General features: G+C 44.3%; 1 protein-coding gene across 4 annotated transcripts in view; it reads left to right on the top strand.

Moving 5' to 3' along the window:
* The window catches only part of SNX13 (sorting nexin 13), a 122,735-nt gene that overhangs the window by 37,706 nt on the left and 70,029 nt on the right, over positions 1-15,000 (top strand). For all 4 annotated transcript variants that reach the window (XR_011976501.1, XM_072650837.1, XM_072650838.1 and 1 more), the window contains exons 3-5: positions 2,800-2,902; positions 5,985-6,074; positions 8,375-8,496. Coding sequence is in view for 3 of the 4 variants with exons in the window: in XM_072650837.1 (XP_072506938.1) it covers positions 2,800-2,902; positions 5,985-6,074; positions 8,375-8,496 (315 nt within the window). In the remaining variant the exon portion in view is untranslated. The remainder of the gene's footprint in view (positions 1-2,799; positions 2,903-5,984; positions 6,075-8,374; positions 8,497-15,000) is intronic.

Raw genomic sequence — 15,000 nt, 5'->3', positions numbered from 1 at the left:
ATGACTCTCTGGATCTGTAAAGTGTACAGCAATACTGCTGTGATTCAGGAAGTAGATCCTGGTCTGTTGTCTTTATTTCTCTGCTTATATTTTCTCTGTGTTTTCTCTGAAGTTCAGGGTGCTCACTTTTCCCCTGAACTAGTGAATGTAATTATAAAAGGTTGTTGACCCTTTAAACAACTATCTTTCTTAGTAGAGCAGATCTAAGAACCTTTGCTGGCAGCCATCATGGGTTGTCTTTACAAGTGGAAGAATTGGGATGCTGATTCATTGTTGGTGGAAATGTGAACGGATGCAGCCATTCTGGAGAACAATCTGCAGCTAGGCCAAAGGCTTATTAAATTGCCTGTATATACCTTTTGACCCAACAATTCCATTCCTAGGTCTATTTCCAAAGATGATTAGGGAAAAAAGAAAATAACCTACCTGTTCTAAAATGTTTATAGCAGCTCTCTTTGTGGTGGCAAAGAAGTGGAAATTATAGGAATGCCCATCAGTTGGGGAATGGCTGGGTAAGTTGTGGTGTATGATTGTGATGGAATACTACTGTGCCAGAAGAAATGAGGAGCTCAGTGATCTTGGAAAAACATGGAAAGACTTTCATGAAATAGTGAAGAGCAAAGTGAGCAGAGCCAAGAAATGTCTCCCTGTCTGGCTGTCTGTCTAACGGGAGCCATCTCTGTGGTGGGGAAGGGAGGAAAGAACAAAAAAAAGAAGTTTCTGTGATAACTTTGTTGTATATCTAAAAGGTATAGCAGGTTGTGCATAGTGGGTTTGTAGCTTCATGTGCGATTGTCTTTTTATGAAATGTTAATGTTATGTTTATGAAATGTTATGTTAATGAAATGCTTGTTTTATTCCATAAACTAAAAGTAAAATGAATAAATACACGTAGAAGAAACCCCAGCACAAACCTCAATGGCTCACTTGTGCCTGGCAGTGTGCTGAGGATACAGAGCTAGAAAGGACAGTTCCTCCAGAAGTTGTAGTCTCGTCTCCTTGCACCTGAATGAGTCGAGAGAATATGTAAAGGGCAAGGTGACGGGATCCCTGACAGCACCGCATGGATGTAGCTGTGCTGCTCCTTGAGAGGAATTCTTCTAGGTGGGGCCAATGTGGGGAGTGGAGTGACGAGGGGATACCAAGTACGGGGGATAGTTAGTAGGACCGTGAGTCAGGGGGTGATGGGAAATCAGCCTGGGGAAAAAAGTGGAAGCTTGGAAGGAGGGGTGAAAGGTTTGGGGTGCCACCCATGGCAGGGCCCCAGGAAACTGGACTGCTTTAGCTGTTCTTTTTATCTTCTCTTTGCTTTGCAAGTGCTTATTTCTGATTAATACACAGGAACAAGTTGGGATGAGAACAGACTTTCTTCTTACAAAACTTTTTTGCTTTTTTATTCGATTTGCCCACTTAAACAAATTGCAGATCTCAAATGAGAAGCCTCCTTCACTTTGTTTTAAATAGAGCTTCAGCTTCTTAGCACCAAATGTCTGCATTATTTGGAGATTTTCTGAAATGGGAAAAGGAATTTGTAAATACTGTTGGGGTTGGATTTTCTGTGATGGTTGGTTTTAATGCAAGTAAAGATAATTTTGCTTCTTTTTACACTTTGTATTTTTATGTAAACGTTTATTGGCCTGTTAACAGAGCTAATTTTAACTTTTTGAGCACCCCTCTAAAGTCAGAGTCACGAGGGCAGGCCATTAGGAAGCCAGTCTGTTCCAGGTCTGCTTTACTTTTGTGATTTTAGGCAAGTCATTGGCTGTTGATGGAGTGAGTGAATTCAAATCAGCCTTAGACAGAGATGAGCTGGGTGACTCTGGGCAAGTCATATAATCTCTGACTCAGTTTCCACATCTCTGAATTGGTGATGAGAAGAGCACCTATTTCACTTAGGGTTGTTGAAGATAAAATGAGAATATTTTTAAAGTGCTTTACATACTTAAAGTTCTATAGAAATGTTAGCTGTTGCTGTCATCATCGTCACCATCACCTCCCACTACCACCAACCGTCATTGTATGAAAAATTCCAGCCTCAAGAAAAATATGATTAAAAAATTATTTTCATTGTTTTAATCATGGTAAGAGCATAGTAGGCATTTATCTCTTGTGGCATGAGATAGCAGTTATTTCTCTTCTAGGTTTTCTGAGCCATGGGCAGTGGTGGTGAAGTGTTCAGGTATTTAGGGCTAGTCCCTCAAAGGACCTTGACCCTGGCTAAGTCAGTTTGCTTTTGTACTTTGATTTTTAACTCCTCCAAAATGTTTAGCATTTGAGGGGAAGTATTTTCAAACTTCATTACTGGTCGGGTATATGGGGAGGGAGTAAATGTTTATACAGCGCTTGCAAAATAGTATACAGAAATGTACTTACTGCTCTGGGAGAAAAGGGAAATTTGTTTCATAACCTCATGGATAACTTTCTAATAACTTTAAGGCTTAAGAAACAAGTGGATGTCCTGAGAGTTTCTTTTTTTTTTTAAATTCATTGTTGTTTTATGGAACAACTTTGGGGATATTTTTTGCTTGTGAGAAACAAATTTGTCAAAATGGAATTCTGAAGCTCTAATACTTGTCATTTAAAATTCTGCAGAGTTCGGTGAGTGCTGTTAGTGTGTGTATGGCATTGTTCAGTGTTAGAAAATACTTTCTAAATCCCTCCAGCTAACTACCTTTGCCATGTGTATCTGGCCCCTTGGCACCCCTCTTCCCCGCCCCGAATATACTTTATCATGGATGTGCTCTTTAAATGGTGGAATATGGTTTATGGAACTTTAACTTCATGCTTTTTTTCCTATAGGGGTTTTGTGGTCACTCTCTTGTTTGGAAAAACCAATTCTGAGAAATACCTGGAGCAGTGTGAGCACTCCTTCCTTCCTCCAGCCTCCACAGGGATTCCTAAGGTAAGCTCCTTGATGGGCTGTACAGGAGTCATTCATCTGTCTGGGAACAAGAGCTGCTCTTAGTATAATGGTGATGATGGTGTTTGTGATGATGGTGATGGTGATGTGAGGTACGTGCCAAGCCCTGGCCCCTTTTCCTAGAATTAGCTACATAATTCCTAGAATTGTGTCTTGAGGTGAGGATTTCTAATTGTTCTGACCAGTTGACCTTACTGTTCACACAATATTCACAGTGATGTATGTTCAGAGCAGCAGAAGAGAGATGCTTTACTTGCAAGTTGCATTTGATCATGATTGGTAACTTCAACAAAGATTGTGCATTTTTTGTTGTAAAAGTTCTAATTCTTGGTTTTGAATGAAATGCTCCATTTTCAAGGAGTAAGAACATTATTCACAAGATTATTGATGATCAGATAGAGTTATGTTATGTTCTTAGCCAACTTTAGGTGCCACATAAGGCTAGACGTTGTTAAGTGGAAGTTTTTTAAAAAAGTATAGTGCCCCGTCATGTTTTCTGCAGCCTCCACCTTGACCTGCTCGTGGCAGCCCTTTGGAATACTTCGGTTGTCCAAGTGAAATCTTAATCTCTCCACCTTAGACTCATTGTTCCTAGGTCGAGCATGGGCCCTGGCAACTTTTCCAGTAGTTGAAGGCCACTCTCATGTCTCCCCTGGGTCTTTGCTTCTCTAGGATTAACATCTGCACTTCTTCCAATGGATCCTTCCAGGGCTCAATCTCAGGGCTCTTCCCTGTTTCTCCTTGGGACCCTCTTCTGGTTACTTGATTGACCCAAACTAGGACCTCCACCTTCTCCATGTTCTTCCAGAGCTGAACAGAGTCTTCCTGTTGTGCTGCAGGGACCTTCTTCTGATGCCTCCTAAGATACATTCTTGTTTTGGGAGGGGACCCATTATAGCCTTTGAGGCCCTCAGGTTCTTAGGCCCTTGGTGCTTCCTTCACTCTCTTATCCCCAGGGTTTGGGGCAGTTAGGTGGTGCAGTGGATAGAGCTGCAGTGCAGGAGTCAGGAAAACCTGAGTTCAAATCTCACCTCAGACACTTGACACTCACTAGCTGTGTGACCTTGGGCAAGTCACTTTAACCCCAGTTGCCTCATCCTGGGTCATCTCCAGTGATCCTGGTGAATATCTGGTCACTGGATTCAGATGGCTTTGGAGGAGAAGTGAGGCTGGTGACCTGCACAGCCCTCCCTCTCTCGAAACAAAGTCAAGTGCAAGTCATATCATTATTTCTTTGATAGCATGGTCTTCTCTGGCAGTGAAAGACGAACACACATCCCCAGGGTTTAGCACAGAGAATCTGGTGTGTGCTTTCTCCTTCCCTCCTTTGTCTACTCACTGATGTCTTGCTGACTCTTCCTCTATGATACCCCTCCTTCCTGTGCCCTTCCTTCCACTGGCACAGCTGGGGCAAGCCCGCCTGCATCCAGCTTCTTCCCACCGTTGTATTAGTGATGGTGCACACACCCAGATCCAACCACACCACCCTCCTACTGCAGAAGCTGCTCTGGATTCACATATAGGTGTCACCGTCTACCTGCTGTCTCACAGATTCACTGACTTCTTGTCCATCTAGGATCCTTCACATTTGGCATACTTCCCCTCCTCCAGGGCATCTTTCATGATTGTGCCCAGGAGTTATCAGTACCTAACATCCCCTCCATGTTAGTTTCCATGTATATTGCATTAGCTTCCCTTGGTATGGGTTGTTCCCCCCCCCCCACCACCCCAGAAGAATGCAAGGGCCTTGATGGCAGGCGGTGGTTTCATTTTTGTCTTCACATCCCCAGCCTCCAGCAGAGAAGCTGGCACAGAACGAGCACAGGATAAAAGCGTATTCAAATGGCTTGGTTTGAGCTCGCTCCAACTTTACGTCTGCATCCCTGCTCGGGGAGTTGTTGTTTTTAACCCAAGTGTAGGACTTTATATTTATCCCTGTGAAATTCTCTTTTTTTTGATATGACCATATTTCCTAGCTTGCTGAGTGAGACCTTCTGGGATCCTGACTTTGTTCTTACAACATCGTAATTATCCTTCTCAATCAGCCTACCATTTCTGTCCTTATTCTTGCCCTTGATGAAAAGATTAAACAGTACAGGGCCAAAGGCAGATCCCTGAGATGTTGAATTAGAAACCTCCTCTCTTTAAGTTTTTCATAAACCTGTTAGATCATGACTTTCTGGTCCCCTCATTTAGTCATTTCCAGTTTCACCTGTTTGTCTGTGGCTCATTATTAACTTCGTTGAACATAATGCTATCCATATTATGGGATAGTTCAGAGTAGATTGGTTATTTAAATTTGTCTTGAAATTGCCAAAAAAGACAACAAAAGGAAAAATCCATTTATATAATGAACCCATTTGGTGGCATGGAATAAATGTCAGTGAGAGCAGTTTGAAATAGAGATGCCAGTTATACTTGGAATATATGGAATTGAATCCCTTCCCCTTTTTTTTTCTTAAGTTCCTTATGAAAAATAATTTGTTTTTTTAGCATAATGATACAGTACTTTCCTAGTCATTGATTTTGTGAAATGATCAGAATTAGTGATTATTGTTATGTAGTGCTGTGATCAGAATTTAAGTCATACTGCAGAGGTTTCCAAACTTACTTGACGTACCACCCCTGTTAAAAAAAAAAAATTACTCGCTGCCCCCTGGAAATCTACTTTCTTTAACTTGTTAGCAGTTTTTTTTTTTTTAAATTTGCCTCATTTCAAGCTATTACTGCCTCCCACCCCTCCTGCCCAGGGGATGTTATCACCCATTTTGGGAACCTATGCATAAGAGTGGGGGTAGGGAACCTGCCACCTTGAGGCCACTTCAGAACTTAGAGGGCCACATGTGGCCTTGAGGCCGCAGGTTCCCCACCCCTGCATTAGAGCATAACAGAGATTTAGTAGGATTTTTAGGAAACTATTTGCTTTCTATAAAATGCTCAGTTTTTTAAAAATTCCCAATTGAAGAGGATTCCAGAATGACAGGTTGGCTAGGATGGGCCACACGATAAGGGGATTTATGTTGAATTGACAATCCCTGGTAACGTGTGATGGCTTCTCTTCTAGTGCTTAGAAGAAATGAGACGGGAAGCTCGAATGATTAAGATTGATCGGAGATTGACGGGTGCCAATATCATTGATGAGCCTCTCCAGCAGGTGAGTGTCCCGAGAGAGCAGAGCATTGTATGTCTTGTGTGCTGGATGGGTTTCTTTTCAGGACTACTAAGGAAAGCTCTTCATTATTGCTGTGACATTATCGATTATTTGATAGACTGCAGTCCTGTCTCCAGTCCTTGGGCAGAGCTACTACCTAAGCAGTTGGGGAGGTCCCCTCTAGATGGTGGTGTGTAAACCTCCTAGGCTCAGTGCTTACCTTCATATCAGGTGCCGCTGGTAGGGCAAGAGAAATAAATAAATGAATGAGAAAGAAATGTATCCAGTGTTTACCATGTGCAGAAGTACTGTGCTGATTATCAGGTTCAGGACTACAAATGGAAAAGGGAGACAGACCGGCGCTTTCTACGTGACCTTTCTAACTGCAGAAGACAGAGTTCAGCCATGGGCCTCCAAGAAAGACCCTCTCTCCGGCAGCTCTTAGCCTCCAGCTGCCAGGAGTCTGACAAGGCCCAGCTGTGGGGGCAGGGCTTGGGGAACATGATCAAGCTGGGCAGTCTGGAAAGTGCAGGGGTAGAGCTAGTGGCAGTGCCTAGGGCTCTAGAGGGGTTTGCCTGAGGGCAGATAGTAATGCACAGCTGACTTCCCTCAGAGGGGAAGGATTCAAGTTGGTGATTTGAGGAATGGACATTTCTGCTCAGTAGCTGGTGAGGCTGAAAGATCCCCACCACACATAGGGAAGTGCAGCTAAGAGTTGGGCTTCCACCTATAGGAGGGAGACTGGACTGCAGCTGGAACACTGGCATAAAGGCTGGAAGGAAGGGGAAATCCTGGTGGGCTCTGAGGGGAATGGCTCTCACTGCTTGGCCAACTCTCCTTCCTCTAGGCTGCTAGGGAGGGGGAGAGGAAGTTCTTGTTCCTTCAGCACCTATATTGTGCTGAGCAGAGTGCATAATGACTTATGATGATTCAAAATGTGCCTCTTTTGGTGGACGGACAAATTTAGTAGTCTTCTCTAGGACATAATACAGTAAAAATATATTGACTTCTTTTAAAATTTAATTTGATTTGGTTTTTTGGTTTCATTTTAAGTCCTAAACTGTTTCCCTCTCTTCCTTCCTCTCCACCCTGCACTAGATAAGACCACCATTTGACACAGATATATATGTATGTGTGTGTATACATATACACACATACACATACACGTACATATATGTGCATACAAATATACATGTGTGTATGCACATGCAAAACCATACTATCATACTTTTCTTTATCAGTTCTTTCTCTGGAGGTGGATAGCATCTTCTTTCATAGGTCCTTTGTAGTGGATTGAATATTTAGAAAACTCAGAATAGTTTAGCCCTTTACAGTTATTCTCTGAACAGTATTGTTGTTACTGTATACAGCATTCTTTTGGTTCTGCTCATTTCATTCTGCATTGTTTCCTGCTCATCATCTCTTCCATCACAGTCACACACAACCTGTTTGGCCATTCCCCAGCTGATGGGCATCCCTCCACTTTCCAGTTCTTTGCCACCACAGAGAGAGAGCAGCTATAAAGAGTTTCGCACATAGAGGTTCTTTCCTTTTTCACTGATCACCTTAGGAAACAGACCTAAGTGTGGCGCTGCTTCATCAGAGGGTGTATGTACACAGTCTGATAACTTGGGGCATCATTCCACCTTGCTCTCCCTTATTGACTTTTTCTAATGCCATTTAATATCTTTACAAAATTTGCAATTTTTTTTAAAGTGAACCTCCTAAAGGTTGTCTTCCTTTAGCTTCACCATTGTCTGAATGATCCAGTCTTTGTAGATTTTAAGTAGAATTTATGATTCTATTTTAGATGACTGTAGGGCTGATTACGCTTTCATTATTAGCTTTATACTAAATTTTGACTACGTGAGAAATAGTGTCAAAGTTAGTTGGAGTTAAACATTAATGGATTAAAGTACCAAACCAAGATGCCCCAGCTAGTGGAAGCTCAGGAAGCTGGCAGCTGTCCCCTTGATGGCCCAGGCTTTGCAGGGAGATCACCAGACCAGTGGAGTACCACTGTTAGCAAAGTCATTTCTCATGAGAACCCTCCATGTTTATCAGAACTTGGTCAGGGAAGGACCTGCCATCTTCAAGAAGCAGTCTGGAGCTTGGGCACAGTGGGGCTGAGTGGCACTGGGGGGTGAGTGTCCTTCAGGGCCATCTGCCAGCGCCACCATTGTGGCAGTGAGACTTACCTGGCTGCTGACTCCCCATGGGGCTTGGGAATTGGGGTTGGGTTTCTGTTTGATGTGGCTCTTCTTCCTAACAGGCATTCTGTGCTTTTCCCCTGACATTTCCAGGTTATACAGTTTTCCTTGAGGGATTACGTCCAGTATTGGTATTACACATTAAGCGATGATGAATCTTTTCTCCTCGAAATCAGGCAGACGCTCCAGAATGCGCTCATTCAGTTTTCTACCAGGTGAGGCCATGGCACTGTGCGGATATAGCACAGTTTAAGTATGGTGCATGTGTACGTAGGAATTTACCGTTAAAATGCAGGAACAAGAGTTTTCTGACAAGGTAAGTAGGCTAATGCAGCTTGGCCAGTACCCAGAGCCAGGGCTTGGAGTCATGTCTGGTCTCCCATCCTTCACCTGCTTGGTGATCCTGGCCTTCAGTGTCCTTAGCTCTAAAATGGGGAGAGTAATCCAGTGTCATAGGATTTGTAAAGCACTTTGTAAACTTTAGAGCCCTGTACAAAGACCAGTTGTTATGCTGATAAGCCTTGTCTTTGTCAGTGTGAGGTCAGGCTTAGTGGGGTAGAAGGGCACCTCCTCCACTTTATAGAAATTACTGCCTCCGATCCTCTGAACAGCCCTGGCAGGGAGGGGTTTTTACTGTTTCAGGCCTCCTATCTCCTCCTGACTTGAGTCTGGCTTTTCAGGATTGTTGAGCTTTTTTGGAGGAGAAGGGTGGGTATGAGCCAGTGCTTCCAAGAGAAGATGAACCTCATTGAGGTATTAAGTCTCAGACTGAAGGAGACTGAGCTGAACCATGGATCCCAGACTCCTCAAGATCCTTCTGTTGTTATTCAGTCTTTTCAGTCATGTCCCACTCTCCATGATCCCATTTGGGATTTTCTTGGCAAAGATCCTGGAGTGGTTTGCCATTTCCTTCTCCAGCTCATTTTACAGTTGAGGAAACTGAGGCAGGAAGGAGTTAAATGACTTTTCTGGTTGTTGGCAAGGCCCAGGATTCCTTAATGTGTATCAGCTGGTCAGTGGTCAGGGATGGTTGGAATCAAATGAAATGGAAAGGGTTGTCAGTAAGGAGAGATAGAGATAGACAGAAGGATGAACAGATAAAGAGACAGGCTATACAGGAGAGATGGATACAAGCAAATAAGAGCTGCCTCTCAAGGACCTTCCATTCTACTACACGGGGGAGCTGGAAACTTGGGAGCTTGATTGGCAGGGAGGATGACTTCAGTGGAGGTAGCTGTGAAGTAGAGACCCAGTTCTAGGTGAGATAAGGTAGAGGTGGGCCAGTGAGTTGTATGAGCAGCCTTGTCCACTGCAGGGCGAGGAGCCCAGAGGGGCCTGCCATGCCACCATCGTGAATTAGGGATGAGTCTGAGGGTCCCAGCAAAGCAATAATTCTGGGTTCTCACTTGCGGAGTGGGGTTGGTGGGTGGCTGTGTGTGCCCTCCCCCCATGGGGAAGTTTGGTCAATCAGATCCACTACAGCTCTGCTGCTCTGAGGGGATTTGGGGTGTCTTGGTTGGCAAGGGAGGAGAGGATGGGGAGCCGTCACTTACCATCTTGGAGTTAGTTGGGCAGGGCTCTTCTCTTTACCTGCTTCTTAGATGGTCACCCACCTGGCTTTGCCATCCAACGGGCACTTTGAGGGTGTCCTCAAGTTTCCTGCTTTCTCCTCCCCATGATTCTTTCCTCTTTCCTGCTGTGATGAAGACACAGGCATCCCCACTGCCTTGGCCTTTCCCTCTCCCCAAATCCCACAGAACACCATTTCCCAAAGAAGCAGTGCTACAAAGAGATGATGGGAAGCTTCTGAGGGCAACCCATGGAAACCTATTTAATCCATCAGAGAGGTGAAGTGGAAATGCTTAACACTTGGGTGGCATCTTGCTGAGGTTTGCAGAGTGCTTGACGTAGATGATCACGTTGGCTTCCCCAGCAGCCCTGTGAGGTAGGTGCTGTTATTTTGCAGAAGAAGAAACAGGATAAGAGAGTTAGTTAAGTGACTTGCCCAGGGTTGAAGAGTCAGTCTACAAACATTTATTCGCAGGTCCCTGCCACTGTGCCTTGTGGTGCTGAGAATGCAAAAAATGGTAAATGGCAGTCCCTGCTTCAAAGGAAAGGTGCTCCCATGCTAATAGGGGAGACACAGACAGGAAAATTAGAGTGAACCAACAGAGGGAAGGCATTAACAGGAATGGGGATTGGGAGGATTTTAGGGGGGACTTGAAGGAAGCCAGGAGCGGGGAGAGTTCCAGTGTAGGGGGATGACCAGGGAAGAGGCTCCGTTTGGAGATGGATTGTCCTGTGTGAGGAGTCCAGTGAGGTGTCTCAGAGAGGATTTGAGCTCAGGTCTTCCTGACTCCTAAATCTGGTTCAGTACCCACTGTGCCGCCAACTCACAAGTGATGGACATTGTCCTACTCTCAGTTGTCAGTTCAGGACCTGCCTCACTTCAGCTGCTCTAGGGGCAGACGTCCCTGGTGAAAGTCACCTGGCTGACTGTCAGTGTTTCTAGACTATCTCCTTCTGCTCTTGGGGACGTTTGTCCTTGCCTTTTTGTTGGTTCTGCAGGGAGCCCAGTAGTGAGAGCCGATTTGCTTGTGGAGGTGGTTTAGCAAGTCAGTTACAGGTCGTCATCATCATCATCCTCATATACATTTTTTCCCATGCTGGCAATGTGCTAAGCACTTTACAGTTGTGATCTCTTTAGATCCTCACTCACAACCTTGAGAGGGAGGGGCTCTTATTGTCTTACTCTCCTTGATTGACAGATGAAGAAATGGAGGGAGTTGAGGGCTTCCGGAGGCCAGCTTGGCACTGGGGCCTTCCCCCTCCTGGTTGTCACCGTCTGAACAGGGAGGGCAGCAGCTGGTTTGGGTACTTTGGGAAGTCTTAGTGCTCTGAATTTAGGATTCTCTGCTGAGATTGTGCTGAATCTTGATTCTGTTTGTTTTCTGTGGTAAAATTCCCCACGTTTCGAATATTCTCCTTGACTTGTTAATTATTTTTAACGGCTCTCAGGGAGTGTTAATTAGGTCTAGATGACCTACCTTGGGATTAGAATGTTCTAAACTTGTTTTTTATTCTATTAGAGGGAGAATTGTCATTTAATTTGAGAAAATTATGTAAGTCCTTGATTCCTGATTGTCTGGGATTACTTAATTTAATTCGAAAGAAAAGCTTCTATTCTAACTTTTTTCCATTGATTGGTTGGCCTTTATAATAAGAAAATTTCATTTTGCTTGATTAACCCAAACTAATACCTTGAACAGAATAAGTGCCCAGAAAATACTTGTTAAGTGAGTGAATGAACGAATGAATGAATGCATGCATGCATGAATGCATTGCATTTCACCCTTGACTCCATTTTGACTGACCCATGTTTGCTCATGGGAATTGGCATTGAGCTGCTACCTCCTAAAGGCACCTGAATGTGGGCCTTCCCCAGTACTAAGGAGAAGTGCAGTCCAATTTTAAGATCCATGTTTTATTTCTCATTAAACTGCTGTGCATTTCTTAGACTCTTGTTTTTCAGCGTATGGTATTTGAAGACCTTGTTCTGCCACCAAGGACACATGGCCTTTGAAGAGACCTGGCTGGAAGCAGCAGTTTTTCTTGATGTTTGAGTGAGGATCTTCTCCTTCTCACTGGCTCAAACATTTGGGGCCTGATTTTGTCACATACCCCTAGTGTGGCACTCGGATGTGTCCAGTGCACTGTCCCTCCTCCCCAAAGTCCCCAATGGGGCCAGTGCAGGCAGCACCCGCATTTTATGGATGCAGTAACAGAGGCTCAGAGAATAAGTGACTTCCCTCCTTCACTTTGGGTGTCCTGGGACTAGAAGCCAAGTGCTTGCATTCAGTAATTAGGCTGAGGAGGAAATCAAGGAAGGTGCAGCAGGAAGGCTTGTGAGCGGTGACAGAACGATCCTGTGCTCATCTCAACAGTATCAGTGACAGAAACACTCTAAGACCTAGAACCTGGGCCTTCGCTGATGATGCCCCTAAGTGAGAAGGCTTGTTTGCATCATCAGGTGCAGACCCCCCTGTCCATGGAGCATGGACACAAGTGTGTTTGTTATGTTTGTCTCTGAAGGGAGGGAGCATCGACAGCCTGCACATCCTGGCCTTGCCTCCTGCCTCCCCAGAAGGGACTCCTTTCGGTCAAGTTTTGCTTGGTGCATGGAATCATAGCATCATGGCTTGTTTGCCATCCTTGTAGCATTTGTCAGAACTATTGTGTGGGCATAGAGAAGCTTCTGGGGCCTAGTATTTAACTGTGCTGTAGTTTGCAGCTCTTGTAGTAATTAAAATAATGCAGTCCTATTTTTAAATTCACAGAGCTGTAAAATTGGTTAGAGGTCACCTAATCAGTCAGTCAATATTTATTAAACACCTACTATATGCCAGGCACTAGGCTCAGCACTGGGGATACAAAAAGCTCTCGGGAATCTTCCATTCCGAGTAGGAGACAGCATGCAAGCCCTTATCTACGAAGCAAGCTAGACACGTGAGAAAGAGGAAACAATTAACAGGAAAGTGTTAGAATTAAGAGCGGTTGAGGAAAGCTTCCAAAAAAGATGTGATTTTAGTGGGGACTTAAAGGAAGCCAGGGAGGTCAGTAGTTGGAGTGGAGGAGGGTAAGAGTTTTAGCCATAGGGGATGGCTAGGGAGGATTCCCAGTGCTAAGAGAAGGAGTGTCTTGTTTGTAGAACAGCCAGGAGACTAGTCGCTGACTGGAAGAGTAATGTCTTGGGAGAACGAAGGAGGAGAAGACTGGAGAGGTAAGAGGGGGCCAGGTTATGAAGGTCTTTGTGTGCCAAATAGAGGGTTATATTTTTGAATCTGAAAGCAAGAGAGAGCCACTGAAGTTTATTCAATAGTGGGGGGTGACCTGGTTAGATCTGAGCTTTAGGAAAATCATTTTGATGACTGAATAGAGGACAGACATGAGTGGGGAAAGACTGGAGGCCAGCAGACTTGGCAAAGCAGTCTACTGCGGTGGTCCAGGCATGAGGTGGTGAGGGTCTGCACCAGGTTGGGGAAGGTGTCAGAGGAGAGAATGAGGCCTATTTGAGGGGTGTTGTAGACACCCTGGACTTGGAGGGTGATAGTGAGCCATCTAGGTTGACTCCTTGGTTGTGTGCCTGAGGGACCTGAGAGGATAGTGTTGCCTTATAGAGGAATAAGAAGGAAAGAGGGGGAGGCTTGAGGGAGAGATAAAGTTCTGCCTTGGACATAATGAGTTTAACATGTTTACTGGACGTTCATTCAATTGAAGATGTGAGATTGGAGGTAAGTAAAAAGGTTGGGGCAGGACAGGTAGATTTGAGAATCATCAGCATAGAGATGGTCACTAAGTCTGTCATGGAGGTAGTGGTATAGGGGGACAAGAGTAGAGAAGAGAATCCAGGACAGAACCCTGAGGGATGCCTGGAGGGTAAGAGCTGGAGCAAAGGAGACTGAAGAAGAATGAAAATAGACCAGGAGAAAGGGAGCAGAAAAGCTAGAGGGAAGAGTGGAAGGGTGGTCATGGCAACGGAGGTCAAGGGGAAGGCCGATAGAGAAAAGGCTGAGAGCTCATTAGGAATTTTGGAGAAGCAGTCTCGGGTATGGAGAGGTCTGGAGCTGAATTGTAAGATGTTAAACATAGGAATCGCCTCCATAATTTCTTCATAAGTCATCAGGCAGCTTTAGCTCTGTGGGCACCTACCCTCTAATCATGCCTTCACCGTCTTGGGCCTGTGAAGATGAGTTCATCCAGGTGTGGAACTCCCAGTGTGGGACTTTGCTTGCTCCATGGAGATTGCTACCTCTCCTGCCATTGACATTGTAGAGAGTTACATGGGAAGACCTGAATCCAGTTCTTCTTTACTCCCACTCTACCATGAAACTTAGATGAAGTTCTAGGGATGGATACCTTCTCCCCTGTACAGTATTGTGAGCAGGATATAAGACCGTCACATCAGAAGGTTGTTGGGCAGGTAGACTCTGAACAGTAACTTGGGCCACATGTCTGCTGAAAATTGTACTTGGGTCTTAATATGGCACATAGCTTTGGAAGCAGGCCTTGGCTTTGCTCTTTCCCTAGTTTAGTGATGGCTGGACATAGGCCCTTTGAGTGGCTGTGTGAAATACCACCCCTCTTCTGAATCTCCCCGTTACAGGCATTCATATGTAGTCAGCAGAAATGGCATTTTTTGGCTAATAATCTCAGTCTTTGGTATGACCTTAATGCTTCTACGTTTTCATTCTTTATAACTTTTGGTCATAAACTCCCATGAATTGGCCTATGCTTAACATACATTATATTGGAAGTTATCAGCATGGGCTTAAAAATCAACAAATGAAATAAAATACTAGGGAGTGGAGAACAGATGGTACTAGATTCATGGTTTGGTATTCTCTTCAGAATCTGTTACAATAAACCTTTCAAGGACTATAATACACTATTTCTAAATAGCATACTTATGTTTATAAAACTGATAAATATGGATACATTTGAAAATCATTTCTATGGTGATTACTAAAGGAGGCTTCTGCCAGTCTCTGGCTTGGAGGAGACAGTTCATTATTTTCAAGTTGATGACCTATGTTAAGGCTGGACATTTTCAGAGGTCTTCCTTTCACATATGTAAGTTGAGGGATGTTTTATAAGCCATAGGAGAGAAGGATTTATAGGTCTTGTTTTGGAGGATAGTTGTAAGAATTAGATAAGATTTG

The sequence above is a fragment of the Notamacropus eugenii genome, chromosome 3 (genome assembly GCF_028372415.1).
Source record: "Notamacropus eugenii isolate mMacEug1 chromosome 3, mMacEug1.pri_v2, whole genome shotgun sequence".
Taxonomy (NCBI): Eukaryota; Metazoa; Chordata; class Mammalia; order Diprotodontia; family Macropodidae; genus Notamacropus; species Notamacropus eugenii.
This window is presented reverse-complemented; position numbering and strand designations above follow the sequence as displayed.